At 53.3% G+C, this 19,131-nt stretch overlaps 2 protein-coding genes across 4 annotated transcripts in view; one reads left to right on the top strand and one right to left on the bottom strand.

Annotated features, from left to right (window-relative positions):
- Window positions 1–8,885: 8,885 nt before the first annotated feature.
- Window positions 8,886–18,027, bottom strand: SLC16A6 (solute carrier family 16 member 6). Its single transcript, XM_074922044.1, has 8 exons — window positions 17,744–18,027; window positions 17,561–17,611; window positions 15,569–15,810; window positions 14,824–14,967; window positions 13,944–14,072; window positions 12,146–12,955; window positions 11,301–11,509; window positions 8,886–10,174 (listed from the first exon to the last, which is right to left on the bottom strand). The coding sequence occupies exons 3-8, from the start codon at window positions 15,801–15,803 to the stop codon at window positions 10,034–10,036; spliced, it is 1,668 nt and encodes a 555-aa protein (XP_074778145.1). The 5' UTR covers window positions 15,804–15,810; window positions 17,561–17,611; window positions 17,744–18,027; the 3' UTR covers window positions 8,886–10,033.
- Window positions 16,596–19,131, top strand: part of ARSG (arylsulfatase G) — a 34,778-nt gene continuing 32,242 nt past the window's right edge. For all 3 annotated transcript variants that reach the window (XR_012634771.1, XM_074922045.1, XM_074922046.1), the window contains exon 1: window positions 16,596–16,918. The gene's annotated coding sequence lies outside the window, so the exon portion shown is untranslated. The remainder of the gene's footprint in view (window positions 16,919–19,131) is intronic.

The raw sequence follows: 19,131 nt of genomic DNA on the forward strand, positions 1-19,131 counted from the left end.
TGGCCCGCGCTGGCTTCCCCGGCTCTTGCAGGCGGCTGGGCTCTCCCAGGAGCCACCCGCGGGTTCCACGGGTGGGAAGCTGCCACCCCAGCCGTGCTGCCGCTGCTCTAAGCCTTCGGGGCTCGGGCAGGCCGGGCTTGGTTAGGCTCGGGGCAGGCCGGGCTTGGTTAGGCCGAGTCAGGCTGAGCCGGGCCCGAGGGCGGCGGCGGGACCGGCCGCCAGGGGGCGCTCGCGGGCCGCGCAGCCGGGAGGTGCTGGGGGGCGGGGGGACCCACCAGTGGGACACACGGACACGGGGACACGACACGGGGACACACAGACACGGGGACACGGGGACACAGACAGACATGGGGACATGGGCACACAGACACGGGGACACACAGACAGACACGGGGACACAGACAGACATGGGGACACGGACACACAGACACGGACACACAGACAGACACAGGGACACGGACACAGACACACGGACACAGACACGGGGACACACAGACACGGGGACACGGACACACAGACACGGGGACACACAGACAGACACGGACACACGGACATGGACACACAGGCACGGACACGGGGACACACGGACACGGGGACACGGACACGGGGACACACACACGGGGACACACACACGGACACACAGACACGGACATGGGGACACACGGACAGACACCAACACGGACACAATGACACACAGACAGACACATGGACACACTGACACAGACACGGGGACACACAGACAGACACATAGACACGGACACACAGACATGGACACACAGACATGGACGGGCACACAGACATGGACACACACAGACACGCAGATACACACAGACACATAGAGACAAACACAGACACATGGACAGACACTGACACACACACATGGACACACGCACAGACGCACAGACACATGGACACGGACACACAGACACGGACACACATGGACACAGACAGACAGACACACGGACACACGCAGACACACACAGACACACGGACACATGGACACGGACACAGGGACACGGACACAGAGACACAGACACAGACACAGAGACACACAGACACATGGACACGGACACACACAGACACACGGACACAGACAGACAGACACACGGACACACGAACACATGGACACGGACAGACAGACACGGACACACACAGACACGCAGATACACACAGACACATAGAGACAGACACACGCACACACATGTGCAGACACACGCACAGACACTGACACACACACACGGACACACACACACACACGCACAGACACACACACACACGGACACACACACACACGGACACACGGACACACACACACACACCCCCCGGTGGGAGCCGGCAGCCCGTGGCCGTGGTGCGGGAGCGGAGGCGGCGGTGGGAGCCGTTGGCCCCGCACAGGCTGTTTGTCACCCCCTGACCCGGGAGATCCGGCCGGGTTTGTTCTCCCGTGGCTGCCGGGGGTCACGCAGGGCTCCAGCCACCCGCAGCATCGGGGACACGTCCCCTGGGCCTCTGCGCAGGCTGCCGCGGGCTCCGGCGATACGGCCGGACGGAGGGTGCGGAGCCTGGGCCCCACGCCCGGGCACCCGCTCTTCTCTCTCCTCCCTTTCCAGCCCCCGCCGCTGAGCCCCCCCGCTGCTCGCCCCTCGCAGGGCATCGCTGCCCACCCCCGGCAGCACAGAGCCCGGCAGGGGTGGCTCTGGTGGCACGGGGGAGCTGGAGGAGCCCAGACCACCAGCCAGCTGCTTCCCAGTAAGGTCGCCCACTGCCCCACAGAAACCAGTGCTCCCGGGGGTCAGTAGCCCACCCTCGGCACTACAGCGTCACCCGAGGCCAGTGCTGCCGGGGGTCAGTAGCCCACCCTCGGCACTACAGCGTCACCCGAGGCCTCCGGGACACAAGGGTGCCCAGCAGCAGCCTGTTCCCATCCAAACGCTCCAGGCTGATTTCTGGCCCCATCCCGGGGCAGGGACACGGCTCCCAGGGACGGGACGGACCCGCTGGGCCCCAGGAGCGGGTACGGGGGTGCCTCTGCCTGGGGCCGTCACCTCCCGCTCGAGGGTGGGTTACAACATAGCGGTGGGCATCAGTCAGCCTCGGCTTTTAACTTCCTTGCAGGATGAATTTCACAACCCCGACGTTAGTTTGTGTTTCAGCTGTTGCTGTAGATACTGTAGCTTCTCTCTGTGCGTGTTTTCTTGTTTTTCTCATCTTCCTACAGTCTTACAGACGTAAAAACCGAAGGAGCACATAAGTTCAGGGTTTCCAAAAGGAAACTGTGGTCTGAGACATGCAAAGAAATGTCAGTGGTAGAGAGTTATACTTGTGGTTAGTAACTGTTTATTTGTTTTGCTAAGTAGAAGCAGGTGTTACAGAGGAGTCAGGGTATTTGGGGGAAGAGGCAGAAAGGTTGCCTTGCTCACACGGGTTTGGGGGTTGAAAACCTCCTAGCCAGCATTAACCATATTGTTTTTAAATGCAAGAAGCAGAATGCAGTGGAGAGAGAGAGAAGAAGGATTTTGCTTTAGTCTTTCAATATTAAGATTAACATCTTTCAACTTTCTTATTTCATTTCCATTCCGTGTGTTACTTCTTGAAGACCTTCCTATCAAGGAATGCATGATGATAGCGAAACAGTGGCAGGAACCCAAACGTGTTCACCAAAACCCCTACAAGTGCTCAAAAGAGCCGCGAGTGGTTATTAAAATGCCTTAAAATAAACCATATAAGCAGTGTATAGTATGTGCAGAAAAGCTCAGGTATTTGAAGGGTTACTTTCTGTCATTTACTATGGACTATTTTAAAACTTGCTGTCTGACAAGAAACTACCAGTGCACTAAAAATTCTTCACTGAAAAGCTCATGTTTGTATCATCTCTTGGCTGACACTGGTTGCTAATGTGATGCTGCAGTATTTGGTCTCTGCTGATGCCCTGTGTATCCAGGGATGTTTGTCTTCATCACTCTTTTCTGAATAGGGTCTGGGGTGTGCTGCGTCCCACACAGCTGCAGGCGACTTGTGTGGTTTAGTTCTTTGGATTTTATAAGACTAATAAAAAAATTGCAGGAATGGGAGTCCCTAATCAGAAGTAAAAGGGGTATTTGCAGGGGAGAGGGGCAACTATGAACGAACAGCTGGGTTTTGGGGCACTGGCACTACGTAGGGAGGAACAGCCTGGGAGCACCCGGAGTGTGCTGCCCTGAAAAAGGGTCCCCAACACCACAATCTGCCCACAGCGCGGGTCGCAAGGGGAGGAGTGAAGTCCAGTTGTATCTCAGAGTTTGCGTGAAGATCAAGAGAAGACGCCTTGAACTTTAATCCAGGTTATTGACATAGTTTCTCTCTCTCTTTTTTTTTTTTTTTTTTAAATCAGGTTCACAAATTTAATTGCCGCTTTATGCGAGAGGTTTAATTTCCTGTGTCAGGATGTTATTTTTAATTACTGTGACCAGGATTTGGTTAGGCTTCCGTCTTTCTTTACATCACCCAGGTAGGATGCTTCCTCCCCTGCGCTGGTAAATTGACTCCCTTGTACCAGGGCCCCCAAATCCGGCTGGTGGGGGAGAGTTCCCACTGCAGGGAGCATTCCCACTGGGCACAATTTTCGGGATTAATTTTTGCTCCCTGCTTCACAATTCTACTTTTGTGCTCCCTTCCTGGTCTTACACACTGTGAGCAATTAATTTCTCTAAAGTGTGTGAATTATCTGCTATTAAAAGTACACACCAGAGTGCATCTATATATATTTTTAAAATTACTCTTTTGAAATAGAATCACTTGTGCATTTTGGTATTTATTGCTGTTGTTTCCTTGCTTATTAAAATTGAATTTGACATATAGAGAGAGTTTATGTCCAGTTATCACTTTACACACTATCAGGTGACCAGTTTGGCCCCTGTGCTGTGCTGAAGGTGCTTTTTAGCAAGAAGAAAAACCAACATACAGATCAGGCTGCAAGATCAGTGTCTAGTCCTTGAAGACAAACACTGAAGTTGCAATTCCTGTCTTATCCAAAGCTTTGCAAAGGAGATTGAGTAAAAATCTTTTGAGATGTGACGATACCAGTGTAGATCTGGGAAGGATAGGGATTGTCCTCATGAAAACATTTTATGAACTAAAGCTTGAACGTGGCTTTGTATTTAAATATTCGGGGGATCTGTTGGCATCAGGATTTGCTCTAACAGCTGTTGAGGGAGCAGGTTTCCACCTTCTCTCTAAGTGCTCTTGATTGAGATATTGGAAAAAGCTGTGAAGGGCTCCGAGTCCTCACCAGGGGAGGGGAAGAGCCAGCAAAAGGGAGAAGCAGCAGAAAAACTCACTTTATACCAGCAGACTCCTTTCCAGGTACAGTTTATTTAATGTATTTTATTCTGGCAGAGCATGGGGAATTGTAGGAATTACTGAAGGAGGGGAAGTCTTGCGAGGCCGGCAGGGTCTCTGGCAGTTGGGGTGGACGCGAGCGTGGCTGAGGCTGCGGTTGGGGGTTTTCAGGCTCGGTGGCGTGAGGACAGGGACGAAGCCCCTCGCTGGACTCTGCTCCGCGCGTTCGGAAAAGGGCAACAAGGGCATGATCATGTGTCTGTCGCGCGAGGGCCGGCTGGAGGCCGGGGAGCAGATTCCTCTGGTGGTACCGAGCAGGTGGGGGTGGGATGTGTCCCCTCTTGTGCTCTGACCCCGGGGGGGGATCACTGGGGGGGCCCTTTGCTGCGGGGCGGTGGTGTGACCACCTCGCCTTGACTCCCCAGCCCGTGCTCCTTCCCTCGGCGGGGACGGGGAGCAGCGGGGCTCCCGCCGTCAGGCCGCGGCGGGGAGGACTAAAACATGGCGGGCAGCTCTGCGCCGTGAGTGCACGGGATTTGGCCTCGGGCTTTTCTGATTACGTCCCGGGGGACCCGGCTTCGCGTTGGCTTTCCCTGGCGGTGCCAGACTGCCTGCTGGACTTCGCCTGCTGGGACCAGTTGGCCCGAGCCCATTGCAGCAGCACGGGAGGCCCGCAGCACCCGATAGCGCCTGGGGGTGCCCCGCAGCGGGGCGTGGGGGCAAGGCCTGTGCCTGCCTGGTGCTGATAACCCGTTGTTGCGGCGGCCCGGCGGGTGTGAGGGGGGAAGATACAAGCGCACGGGGTGTTTGTGGCTGTTATTTGGTACAGTGAGGGCAAACTCAGAGCGTGCGCCGGAGGGAGGCCTGGGGCTGCAGCAGGAGGAGGGGAAGGGAGTGATTTCAGGGTGGGCAGGGAGCCCTGCGGGGTGTGGGAAGGAGCTGGCTTTTGGAGGGGTTCAAGCCCAAGCAGGGCACGGGCTGTTTCTCGATGCATGTTTTCCAGTTTCAAATTTCCCAGCGAGTGTGTTGCAGCATTTGGCAAAGGCTGGCTCGTCCCCATTCGGAGGAGCAGCAGAGGTGCATCCTGCCCTGCATCCACAGGGATGCATCCCCTCCCGCGGCGAGGCTGGTGTCTGGTGCCGGAATATGGAGGGGTCCCTCCTCTCTGTGCAAACAAGAGCCTGTTTCTCGGCAGGTACGAGCTCTCTAGGAGAGTGCGATGTGGGAATGCCGAGGTGTGGGCAGTGCAGTGCCAGCTCCTGCCTGCGGCTTCTGCCTCTTGAGTAGAAGTGGCCGTGCGTGTCGAGGTGTCCTCAGGTCACCGCTGCGCTCTGGCTGCCAGGGCCGGCCAGCTGAAAGAGGCAGGGATGCAGAGCTGCGAGGGGAAGGGTTTGTGTAACTTTGGTCAGTGCCTGGGAGCAGATAAAAGGCTTCAGCAGCAGGCTTGGCCGAGTGGCAGTGTCAGAATCGGACCTTGCCACATGTCTTCCTATCCTCCAGGCGATCTGTGCATCCGTCACTGCGTTATTTAGTCATTAATTTACAGTCGGTTTATGCCCACTGAAGGAAACCTTCCCTACCATCACACGCAGCGTGGGGGCCAGCGTGTGCTGAACTGGGGGTTGGACACTGAGAGGAGAGGTGACCCTGTTTGCTCAGCCCCCAGGATGGTGTTTAGGGGGATGCTTGGTGGGGGTTAGGGGGATGCTCAGCAGGAGTTAGGACATTGCTTGGCTTAGGTGGGAGCATCACCCTGCTACTGGGCAGCAGTGGGAATGGAAAGCCCCTCTGGCAATGTTGGTGCTGGCTGCCCAGGCCCCCCTGTGCCTGTCCCCTGCCATCCTCGAAGCCCAGGTAAAACTTCTCAGATGTCCTTCACTCTTTGCTGGTGTTTTTGGGTCTTTGTCTCATTTTGCAACATAAAAACAAAAACAAAAACAAAAAACCCAGAAAACCAAACCAGCCACATCAACAGCAAAATGCAAAAGCCTTGATGTGCTTGAAATACTTAAAAAGGCTAATTTTGCTAACTTCCCATAGCACAAACACAAACTGGTCGAGATTAAAGTGAATTAGCGGAGCGGAGAGGCAGAAGGGGGGGGTACCGGCATCGCTGGGGGGGAGCAGATCGCTGAAGCAGGAGCACAGGGTGCTGCTCAGCACCCCAGTTTGCCGTCGCCCGACTCGGTCTTGCTGCTGCTCAGGCCCTTTGGGGCTGGTTTGGGCTGTTTCTCTGCCAGGGTGACTGTGGCAAGCAGCCGGCGGTGGATAAAGTAGAATAAGACATTCACAACGTTAATGAAAGCTTTGACAAAAAGGAAGCGGGGGAAACTATTGTCTCCTCGGCCTTATTCTCATAATGTCTGTGTGTAATAAGTCTTTTGGTTATGCTTGTGGCTTCTGTGACAAAGCAGTGATTTAGGGGGCTGTCTTTACAGAGGCAGAGCTGCTCACACGGGCCAAAGTGCTGGTGAGTAATATTTTACCACAAATTGTTGTAACTGGAGCTTGACAGCTGCAGTAGGAAGGAGGGTGGGGGATTGCATTTGATTTATTAGATGACTTACTGCAATTTGCAAGAGTGAGCTTTATGCAAGCGCAACCACGAATTTGCAAATCCTGCAAGTAAAAGTCCATGTGAGTGAAACCGGGGAGGGGAAAGCTCTGTGTTTTGCTGCCAGGATCCCCAGAGGTGTCCTGGAGCGGGGCAGGCACACACGCATGGCGGCTGCAAACCGCCTTCTCCAACCGCCTCGGGATGCCCGGGAGCCTTTCCCACGCCTTGCCGCTGCGGTGTGCTGGGGGGAACCAGGGCTCCTGTCTTTTGCTGTGGACATCAAGTCTAAAATAATTCCTCTGGGCAGCACTGCTTTCTTTCTCAGCCTTCAAACCGAGCCAGAAGTTAAAGGGATGTTTTTCTAAACCCAACCTGTGAAGCACCTTTAAGATGAGCTTTGAGGAGGGAGGGAGGAAGGCCGCTGCTTGGGCTTGCGTCACCATCGAAATTCAGGTCATGTTTACTATGGGCAGCTGGAAAATTATGATCTCAGATGCTAACAAGTAACATCTGAAGGGAAGCATTAAAACATTCGAGCTGTTTTGTAAGCACCTACTTGAGCTAAACTGGTTTTGGAAAAAAGTAAAGATTCATTTGTCCCCTGAAGTACCTGATGTCAGCTTATCTAAAATAAGTGAAGAAGAACAGGAGGTTGCCCTTCCTCTTAATTTCAAATGGGAAAATGGGTTTATCTCTTCTCAGAAGACCCCAAAACAACAAACCAACCTACTGTACAGCTTCCTTTCTGCTTCAGAAAGGATAGATAACCTATGGTCCGAGGGCTTTCTGTCCTTCTGCAAGCTGACCTTGTGTAATTTCCTTTATTTATGTTTGGCTGGCACTGCCCTCATTGACTACAAGAGTTTATACAACCACTTTTGAGAGGAATACCGAGGCTTGCAGAAGCGAGTTCTGCCCTGCGTTGCCCTCTTATTTACTGGTACAAAGTAGATATACAGTGTTTCTGAACAAGTATTCTTATCCTATTTTGTTCTGGCCTTAATGCCTTTGTAGCAGGAGAACAGAGGAGGTTGTGGGCAATTAATTTAAACCAGGTGGGAAAAATTACCCAAGATTGTTTCTGTGCAGGAAGACATCTGATAGTGTTACAGTTTTACGTGCTTTTATTTATGTGAACAGTGTGCAGCCTTTGTAATCCTTTTTTTTTTTTTTTCTGTTTTTTTGAGGGGTTGTTTTTGAGGAAGCTGTTGCAAATAATGTTTGTTCACTGCTGTAATTGAGCCAGAGTCAAATTTGGAGACAGATTATCTTCCTGGGACTTTGGTATTTGTGTTAATTCTGTGCCGCTTGCGTGCGTGATCACCTCTGTTCTAGGACTTTTGCAACCATAATGAAAACAAATCGCACTTAATACGTATCAGTGGCATGATGATTCCTTCAACAAGTAGTTCTTTTGCAAGTCTAATACATGCATTTGGAATTAAGCAGCACAGCAGTGTTACCCCTTGTAGGGTTTAATGATGCTGGGAGTTATGGGCTAAGCAGGGAAGGGTGTAAAAAGAAATAAGGTTTGAGGGAGAGAAAATTGCCCTTTAGTGCAACTATCCTGCTATTTAGTAGCTTGATTTCTGATACAGGAGCCGCCTAGTCTGGCATGAAGAAAGTATTCTGCAATTCAGAGATGATAAAATAATTACATGATTGCATGCTTCTTGAAGACATGAGGATAATGTTCCTAAGTGCCACCAATTCAGTTACCAATCAGCAGAAGAAAAGGCTCCTTCTAATCAGGCCTCCCCGGGTAAGGGTTTACAAGAGTACCCTTGAGGTCAGCACTCATCTACTAGCTTCCAAGCAACCCCCTTCAGAAGAGCGTAGGATTGCCCAATTTGCAGGGCAAACAGGCTGCTTCAGGCTGAGGAAGTGGCATGTGATGGCCACGCTGCCGCCAGCCCTTCAGGCAGGAGAAACAGCAAGCCAGACCCTGCACCAACCCGCCCCAACCTCACCCTGGGGATGGAGAAGAGGGAGAGGAGCAAAGTTTCTTTCATTTTCTTTATTAAAAAAAAAAAAAGGAGAAAAAAAAAAAAGAAAAATTTATTGCAAAACTCAGTGTTTTGGAGTATTTCCAGAGTCCACTAGATACGTTACAAACAAATCAGAAAATCCTGCTTTGAACGCATTAAAGCCTGGCTTCTGGGTCTTCTGCGCCCGCACACACACATACTCACTTGCTCCCCTGCTCGTGCCGCGACACAGACAGGAACAGAAACGTACTGTGAGGTCAGTGACAAACATTATTTGATCTGTATTGGAATTGTCATGTAAAAAAAAAAAATTACAGTAGAACCTCGCAAATCTGCAGAACAGGGAGCTTACACACACACGCAAAACCTGGAGGCCTTGTTCCACTTCCAAGCAGAGTTGTAATAGCAAAGTGCTGTAGTGAGGTCTCGTATCACAAAGACTTCAATAATCTTACAATTATAGTCTACAGAACATTTACCAAAATGCTTGAAGTATCATAAATTAACAATAAATAAAAAGCACACCTTAATGCAACATCATTATTTGTTCTTTACTCACTGATTCACAAAACTTTAGTTCTCAGTTAAGGGGTCTTCCAGTCCTGGGTGCAACGCAGCGAGGTTCTGCTGGCCGTGATAAAGTGCTGAGGCAGAGGAAGGACACGAGACCCCAGGTCTCGGGCAGTGAGGATGAACTGCTCTAGCCACTTGGTTGCAAGAGTGCCTGTTTCCTTTTTTTTTTCTTTTTTTTTTTTTTTGGACATCTAAGACAGAAAAAAACAAATCAAAGCACCTTCCCAAAAAGAGGTGTGGTTTTTGTTTTTTTTCTTTAAACAGATTGTCCCACATTTTTATGGCTGGTAAAATACAGACGGGTCAGCGTAGCAGTTAATGCATGATTCCACTTAAATACACAGAAATGTTGGTTTGGGTTTTTCCAAACCAAAACAGACTTGTTTTATTTGTCCCCCTGAGTTGCCTAGAGGCGTTAAGATGCATATAGGTGGGGTAAGCAAGCTTGTGTCACCATGAGTAGGAATCTCTCCCATTAAGACTAAATGAACAGCTAGCACATTGTCTTTTATCCTAACCTTCATGCCTTCGTTGTGCACAGGCTCTGGTTCATTTCTCTCTCAAGTCAGCAGCAAAAAAAAAAAAAAAAAAAAGCCTCTCACTGACTTTGGGGGAGCAGAGAGAGCTGGGGAAGGGGGTACAGCTCAGAGCAGCCACCCCAGGCCCCCACAGTTGGCAGATGCAGGGAGCAGACTGCGAGGAGCCGGGTTATGGGGGGCGTTTCCACATTCATGCGATGATGCGGCCAAGATTTCCTTGTGCACCTGTAAGCGAAGGTTTCGGGTACATTAAGACATACTGGGCCAAATCTTCCCTGTGGGGTGGGCTGGTTACGGCAGCAGAGCTGGGTCCAGTGACCCCAGCTGAGGCCGTATGGAAAGAGATGCTGGATCTGTAGTTTATTATTTGGGTTTTTTTTCCTTTTTAAATAACTGGGTTACCTAAGACCTACCTATTAAAAACAGCTACACTCTATGCTGTAAGAGTAAGTTTCCCAACAATTTCACAAGCTAGCAATACAAGATAAGTATTGAAGAGATTGATACAAGGACAGCTTTCCGTTATGCAAAAGATGATTTTTCCTCTCCAGTTATTTAAGCTAACCTCCTTTAACAATCTTAGAATAAATTAATAAATACTAGTTAAATTAGAAACAGTACATCAGATCTGACTGTCAATAGAAAACGGTTCTAAGGATACCAATCAGGAGAAGAAAAATGATCTTATGAAATATGTGCAGTAATAACTGGCCATAAAGACATACGGAGCCTCCTATTTCCCAGCATTTGTGACGTTCAAGTTAAACCATTGCTAATGTTCTTCTAATTAAGTCAGCTATCTAGCCTAGCCTCCTCCTCAAGTCTAAAACATGAGTCCATATTCTTCCAGAAGAAGATTCAGTTGGCTACTGGTGGCGTACGCAATGCTCGTCTCCAGTTTGTATCATCTGTTTCTTGTCTGCATGGAATTTGCGATAGGAGATGGGGTAAGGGCAGTCAGAGGCTGAGCTGCTTCTGCTGCGGCTGTTCTCAGTTTTTCTGGGATCAGTTGAACCTTTACCTATGCTTGTTATCAAGAAAGCAGGAGTGTGCATCACATCTTCATGCTAGACAGAAGTTATGTGGCTCTCCGTATTTTCTACGGAGCTTTCCATTGTTGGTTAAAAAAGTTCTTTCTAATTAAAAAAAAAAAAAAAGAGTTGGTAGCAACTGTTCACATTTAAAATTTCACATTCCCTTCAGAATGTAGTTTTAAAACGTGGAGCAGAGCTGACGTTTCCCCCAGTCTTACGCCGAATACATTAAACGGAGAAGGAACCGATTTTTTTTTTTTTATGCCGCACCATCGCAGCCTTTTCCTGAATTTTCTGCTTTTCCAATATCCATTTCAATAAAGTCATCTGGTAATTCCAGAACGACCTCCGCCGTGCTCTCCTCTGTGCACTGCTGCTGGCGGTGGCACAGCCCAGCCTTGCATGGTCTCACCAGGGACAGAAACACAGCACCCAGGACCATGCCAGCAGCACAAGAGTAAAAGGCTGAGCTGTAGTTCTGTGTTGTATCCACTAAGACACCTGCAGAAAACACATTCACAGCAGTTAGCCACAACCAACTCTCTCTCTTCCCCTTGCCCATCCATCCCTCCTACAGGATTTTTAATCCGGGTGCCACTGCATCATTTTATTTGCAATCAAAAGATACTCAATGACAAACAGATGCTCCCTGAAAACTAACAAGTCAAAACATTGTGTTCAGGGGTACGTAGCGTCATCTCAGGCAAGTCAGAAGCCTCTGGGCACTGCGGGGATGCTAAGCCCAAGATGCATCAGGCATCTATTTATTATGATAGAGACTTCACCTTTCTGCAGCGTATGGCACAAACACAAGCACAGCGAGAGCAACTCTTTTTTACTGTTCACTAGAGCCTGAAGTGATGCCAGTTTTAGGTTTCTAACAGGAGCAGGGTAGCACTGCAGTATTTTCCTTCACTCCGAGGTTCCTCGGTGGAGGCTGCCTCATCTGTGGGACTCTGCAGAGCTGCATTGCAGCAGCCTTCTGGCTCCGAGAGTCTCCTAATACTAGTTGCAGGGCTTTTAGCATAGTACTGTGATTAGCACTGCCAGAACACTCTCTAGACAGAGATCAGCACCAACAGCTGTCAAACATAAACCAAAAAAAAAAAAAACCCAAGATGAAAGTTTTAGAGTTACCTGCAAGGGGTGGTCCAGCCAACCCAGCTAAGCTTTGTATGAAGACGTAGACTCCAGCCGCAGAAGACATCTTTGCGATACCAACCACGTCGTCTTCTGCCAGGAGGGGAATATGTGTGCCTGCTACGGTTCCAAGCATGAACCCAAAAAATATGCTACATGTCATCAAGCCCCAGAACTCAGAGGCAAAAGGGAAGGCAAACAACGCTACAGACAGCAGAACAACGCAGATGAGTTCGATGTAGATCTTGCGGATGGGCTTTTTGTTGAGAACCCAGCCAGCCGAAATTCTTCCAAAGACCTCTGCGATCGCCATGGCAGACAGTATGTATGCAGAGTGGTCTTTGCTGATGCCAAGGCTGAGACTCAGGGGAATGATGTAGAGGGAGGGAGCAAAGAAGCCCAGGGTAGCAAACAGGCCAAAGAATGCATAACAGATAAAGCTGTAGTCTCTCATCACAGAAAAGTCCAGTAGTTTGGTTTTTGGTTCGGGAGGGGTGCTGTCATTTTCAATGTTTTCCTTTGGTTCTTCACTTTTCGGCTCTGCTTTGGTGTTTCCAGGCACATTGCTGGGTGAGGTAGTTATTTCTACTCCTGAGTCTATAGACTCTATTGAGGTGCGTGTTTGCTCATTTTCAAGCATGTATTTTGTCTCCGTGGGCTCCTCCGGAGGCTGTGCTTTCACTTCTTCTTGCTCTTTGATGATAATGGGTCGCAGCAGTGATCCACAGATGACAATGCTCAGCTGTAGCACCCCAACAGACAGGAGGCTGTATCTCCAGCCAATCTGCTCCTTCAGAGCAGTAATTGCTGAGGGAAGAGGGTAGAAGAAGAAAGTGTAACTAGAAAAGCCTGTAGTTACACACCAAGGAGCTATTTGAATTTAAAGCTACTGAAGTGACTGGAGCTTCCTCACTGGAGGGTCCCAAGCACCTCAGCTCTTGCAGAGGCTGAGCAGGGGTCCCTCCTGGTCCATCCTGCCCAGGGCCACCCGGGGGTCTGGCACCCACATTCCTCCCATCGGCTGCAGCAAAGAGCTACGAGTTGGATTTAACATCTGACTAACAGAGGCTACCCTCTAAGTAGCCACTTCTGAGGTCCCAGTGAGTTTGGGGTGCACGAGGACGAAGGTGGTTTTATTTTTAGTGAATGAGAGCAAACTCAACATTCGAGTTTCCTCTCTCAGCCAACCCCACCCTGAAACCAGCTACTAGAGGAAGTCTCTCAGCTCTACTCAAAGGTGCATGTCACTGCTTTAATTACAAGCCTTCATTTGCAATCAAAGCAGCTTTGCAACGGGTATTAGCTGAAAGCAAGCGTGCACAGCACAGCACCTGAACTGCAGAGGACAGGGCAGCGACAGGGACGTGCTGCCCCGGGGACAGGTCCCCAAAAGGCTGGAGCGGTTTGGCACCCTGTGCTGAGCACAAGCCCACTAACCTTTAGGAGCAGTTATGTGCACTGCGTGTTTTAAATAGCTGGGAGTTTCTCAGTCTTTATTTTTAGCCTGCTAGATCTATACAGGGAACCCGCTGGGCTGCCTATCAGTGAGACACGTCCTGCGCTGGCAGGCGATGCCGGGGAGGGCTCAGGCATTGTTGGACCAGTCTCTAGGATTGCTTGTAACCCTGCCCCTGGGTTACGTGAGCAACCACCTGTGGGCTTCAGCAGCTCATGGGGAGGTCACGAGCACCCTGGTATCGATGGGTCTTTGGCTCCCGTTTGCTTGGGAAAAGGCCTGGAGCAGCACTGTGCTTTGGGCATGCACGTACAAACTCACAACGTTCGGGCACTGTACCTGGTGCGAAGGAGAAAACAGCAAAACATTCCCCTGTAGATGCCACTGCTGTGACCAGCGAACGTCTTTTGTCAAAATACTGTGATAAAATGGTGACAGTCGGGAGGAAAGAGAGGCAGTATCCAAGGCCTGTGAATAAATGCCAAAAATTGCCATAACAACAAGTAAGGGAGGGGGAAACACCGATGCAAGAACACGTTAAGTCAGCTTTCCCAGTGGCGAGATTACAGTATCATTTCGGCCAACTCAGCAAGTCACCCTGGAAGAAAATCATTGGGGAAACCAGAATGTTATTTTTTTTTAATTGGAGGGGGAAAAAGAAAAAAAAAAAAAACAACCACACAACAAAACCAAGAGACCCAACCTCCCAAATCTGCTAGATAATGCCTTCTGTTCCCCGACAGCCACTGGGGTCCACTTCAAGGACCTCATCTGCTTTACAGAGTTGGAGCCTGTAGCAATTGCTCCCTGAAGCGAGGCAAGCTCCTGCCCACGGACACGAGGCCAGATTGGAGGAGGGGAAAAGTACCAGAAAAAAAAGCAAAGAGATAGAGGGAGAGGTTAGAGGATGTGACCCCGTGAACAGCTTTCTTCTCCCCAGGAATCCCAGTGAGAAGCGATCGGTGCAGCCGCGCTAGCGCTGCGGTCTGCGGGACCGAGTCCCTGGGTGGTCCCCAGGGTGAGCCAGGGCAGAAAGCCAAGCCTTGAGCCTAGCTCAGCACCTCTGCCAGGAGGGCGAGCTCAGCTCGGAAGGGGCAGCAGCATTTCTCAAGTGCTCTCCGTGTCATGGGGAGCCGGACCCCCCAGGCCAGAGCCACGCTTGCAGGAAGCCACAGGAGAGCGGGAAGCGTTTGGCGGGTACAGGAAGAGGACAACTCACCAGAGATGACACCAATGGTGACATACATGTCCACAACAGTGCGGGCAAAGGAGGCAGTGACCATGCCGGTGCTGATCAGCACCCCTCCAGCCATCACCACAAAGCGGTGACCGAAGCGATTGCTGAGGACCGTTGACAGAGGAGCTGGATGGGGGGGAGAGCAAGAGAGCAGCGGTCAGCACCCAAGTCAGGAACTTCACCAGCTCCCATCTCCTCATGCCCCTACCCCAGTCCCTGTGACATCCTACCTCCCCTGCCCTCTCACAGCACAGCATCACCCTGGAGCACTGCACAGCTCGCAGCATTCAGGATGTGCCAAAAAAAAAAAATTTTAAAAAAATTCATCAGAAGAGACTATGACGGGTGTGTGGCAGCTTGAGACAAACCTGCAGCAACATCCACAGACCAGTGGATTTCAGTGAGGCTCAAGTTTTAATTCTTTTCACTAGAGTTAGGGTTCAGATCTCTTGTTTTCAGCCCTTGCTGGCGAGAGCTGAACGGCTGGGCCAGGGTCAGCGACACGGCCCCGTACCACAGCAGGACACGAGGTGGGGCTCAGCGGGACTGCTGGGCTGAGACAGCTGTTAATTGGTATTTCAGGAGCTCGCAGCCTCTGGGCCTCATGGCTTTTACTTCGAATGAAGCCATCAGAGACACAAAAAATCCCAGGTACAGGGTCCACACACGCTGAGTCAGCAGTACAACCACCCCCTTGCACTCCCACCCGAATGCCCGTTACTCTTACCTGTGAAGGTCTGTACAAACACACATATGGATATTATCCACGATATCCTGCTGTTGGTTTCGTCAAAGCTTTCCATTAGGTCATTGAAGAAGACACCGAACGATTTTATAATGCCGTACGTTAGAGCTTCCACAAAGAAGAAAGCAAAAGCGATTGTCCAACCCCATCCTCCGTCAGGCACTTTAGTATAAACATTTGGAGTGGTGCACGGCATATTTACAGCTTTGACAGTCATTTTTGATCTGGAAAAGAGGGGAGAAAGAGCCAGGCATCAGTTTAAGACGATTTTTGCTGGAAGAGGCACAGCCTAGAAGCTGTAATATCCCTAAGGCACCACTAAGCCGGTCCCTGTGCTGCCGGGGGATTAAAGGCAGGAGTTGGGCTGAAGTTTCTGCCTTGTCACCCCACAGGGCTTGTTTCTGCTGGTGCCCTTTGAGCCCAGGACCAGAAACTCTGCACTCAGCACCCGGCCGAGCTGTTCCAGCAGCAAAACCCAGCGCCCAGGAGCCGTCACCCGTATTTCAGTGCGGGGATGGATGCAGTCGGTGAAAGATCCCCCACGGGACTCAGCGGGGCTGGGGGACCCCCCCAGAACACCCCAGGGGCACCCACCCATATCCCAGCCTGGCCTGGGGTTCCCGGTGACACCTCGGTACCCCCCCCCCATTCACTGTGGGGTTGGTCAGTGCCACAACCCATCATCGCAGCCTGCGGTGCCCTACACCCACCGGCACTGGGGGGCGACAGGAGCCTGCCCGCCCCCCAGAATGGCCGCTCCAGGGCTCCCCCACAACAAAGTCCCGGCGACCGCTGCTGGGGGTCACCCCCGCTGTCCCCTGAGCTCTCGGGGTCACCGCCACCCCCCGGGGCGGGAGGAGCTGAAGCCGGGAGGGTGGGGGGGACCACCCCGTACAGCACAGGGGGGTCCCCGTGTCCCCCGTGTCCCCGGGATGTGCTGGGGCAGTTTCTGTCCTGCTCGGGGCAAGGGGGGGGCTCCTGGCTGAACCCGAGCACCGTCACACCTGCGCGGGGGGGGGGACGCGGCCGGTCCCGGGGTGAAGCCCTGGCTCCCAGCGGCCACGCCGGGAGGGGACCGCGAGGTGGCCGGGGGCTGTCGCCCCGTGGGCTGTCGCCGGCCCCACGCCCGCCGTGTCCCGGGCACAGCGTGAACCTGCGGCTCTTGCGGGCGGCGCGTTTCCTCCCCACGCCGCCGTCCCCGGCAGCCACCAGGCATTTCCCTCCTCCATTTTCTGCCGCCGCTCAGCAGCACGACTTTGGCAGCGGAGGAAGCCAGAGCGGCTCCGGCAGCGCTTCCCCGTCCCACCGGGGAACTTCTCACGCAGGACCGAGGCGAGTGCGTGCGCGTCCCCGGTGACACCGGCACCCACCGGGGACCCGTGAGCGGCCCCACGGGAGCCTGCCGGGGGTGGGTGATGCAGGGGCCCACCCAAAGGCTCCCGTGAGCTGGGGGGGGGGGTGTGTGTCAGCACCCCACTGACCCCTCTGCTCGTGGTGGGTCAAGGCTGGTGCCCGGCTCCCGTGGGGGCTTTTCTGCCGAGGGATGGAGCCAGGCGTGGGCTCCAGCATCCCCCGGTGCTGCCCGCGCCGCGGCTCTGCTGCAGCACGGGCAGGGCGGGGGGCACAGGCAGGACCACCCCCGTGTGCCCCGGCGGGAGCGAAACTTTGTGGGAAGTGCCTGGATTTCCCCCCCCCCCCCCCCTCCGTGAGAGAGACAACGGGGATGCAGCGAATCGATGTGTCACTGCATAAGGAATGGGGGGAGATTGGATCAGGAGGAAGCACGCGATTTAGAAGGAGAAGGAAAAAAAAAAAAAAACAAAAAAAAAACCCCACAAACCACAAACCTTGGCGTACACTGCGTACGTTTAAAAATTAAATTACGATGGGGGAAAAATTAAAAATTCAAATGCCTGAGCTCAGGGACCCGGCGTGGCCCCCCCTTCCCTGCATCACTTTCGGAACATTTCAGACCTGATTTCTGCATCGCCACCGCCGCACCGGTTCCTCGGCCGGGGCCGCCAGCTAAAAATAAAGGGATGCGGAAAAAGGGGAGGGGAAAGGAAAAGGCAAGAAAAAAATGAAAAATAATAATTTTTTTTAAAAAAAGAGCCAAACAAAGCCACACACACACACACACAGACAGTCTCCACTCACCGGGCGGCGCTGGGTGCTGCGGCGGGGCTAAGGGCTGCCCATGGCCGGGGCAGGGCGGGCGGGCGACCCTCGGTGAGGAGGAGGAAGGCGAGGAGGAGGAGGAGGAAGACGAGGAGGCGGCCCCGGTGCCCGCCGGCCGCTGCTGCTCCCGCTGCCCGCGGCGGCGGCGGTGCCTCTGCGCTCGCTCCCAGCCCTTTATATACCGGCTGGAGCCGGTCTCCGCCGGCGGCTCCGCAGCGCCATGTGCGCGCTGGGCCCGGCTCGCCCCGGCGCCGGCTCCGCGTGTGCGGCGGGGAGGGGCGGTGCTGCCGCCGGGGACCCCCCCCCCGCCCCGCTCCCCGCCCCCGCGACGGCCCCGCTGACACCCCCAAACCCCCCCCCCCCCCCCATCCCCGGCGGCACCTGCCGGAGCGCTGCGGGTCCGCCCCCCCCCTCCAAAGAACAAGGAGCGCGGCGTGGGGGGGGGGAGCCCCCAGCGCTCTGCCCTCGGGGAGCGGGTTTGAGGGTCCCGGTGGGGGTTCTGGGGTCCCGGTGCGGTTTGGTGCCGAAGTTTTGACGGTTTGGGGTTGTAGGAATGGCCTCGATTTCCTGATGGGAAACGGGGGGGGTGGTGTGAGTTGGGGTGCGGGGAAAGGGGAACCCCACGTGCTTCAGGCCCTTCGGGGGGCAGCTGCCTGCTTCCCCCCTCCCTTATCCCACCGCAGTGGGATGTGGCACTGGGAGCAACCCGGGTTTGGGCTCACGGAGGGATCGGTGACGGAAGCATCCCGGGTTTGAGGTCACAGAGGGGTTTGGTGCTGGGGGAATCCCAGGATTGAGGTGACAGAGGGATTCGGTGTCAGGAACATCCCAGGATTGGGCTCGCAGCGGGATGCGGTGCTGGGAGAATCCCGGGTTTGGGCTCACAGAGGGGTTTGGTGCTGGGAGCATCCCGGGATTGGGCCCACAGCAGGACGTGGTACTGGGGACCATCCTGGGTTTAGTCCCACAGCTGGGATTCTGTGCCCGGAGCATCCCAGGTTCGGGCCCACAGTTGGATTCAGTGCTGGGAGCATCCGGAGTTTGGGCCCACAGCGGGACACGGTGCCCGGAGCATCCCGGGTTTGGGCTCACAGCGGAGCAGGCAGTGGCCGTCCCGTTTGCCGGGCGAGGGGCCGGGGACAGGACAGGAGCCGCCGGGACGGGGCTGAGCACACGCCGAAGCCCCGCACACTGCTTCCGAGGAACCCTCCGTGCTCCATCCTTGTGGGCAGCACACGTTGCAGTTTTAGGGGAGAACATCTCCTTTACGTAGGGAACTTAAAATTAGCGATTTGTGAGTCAAACTGGAAGCAGGTGAGACCGACTCACGGATGGGGGAGGGTGGCAGCGACGGGGTCAGACATCTG

This window comes from Athene noctua, chromosome 18, assembly GCF_965140245.1.
Source record: "Athene noctua chromosome 18, bAthNoc1.hap1.1, whole genome shotgun sequence".
NCBI classification, from domain to species: domain Eukaryota; kingdom Metazoa; phylum Chordata; class Aves; order Strigiformes; family Strigidae; genus Athene; species Athene noctua.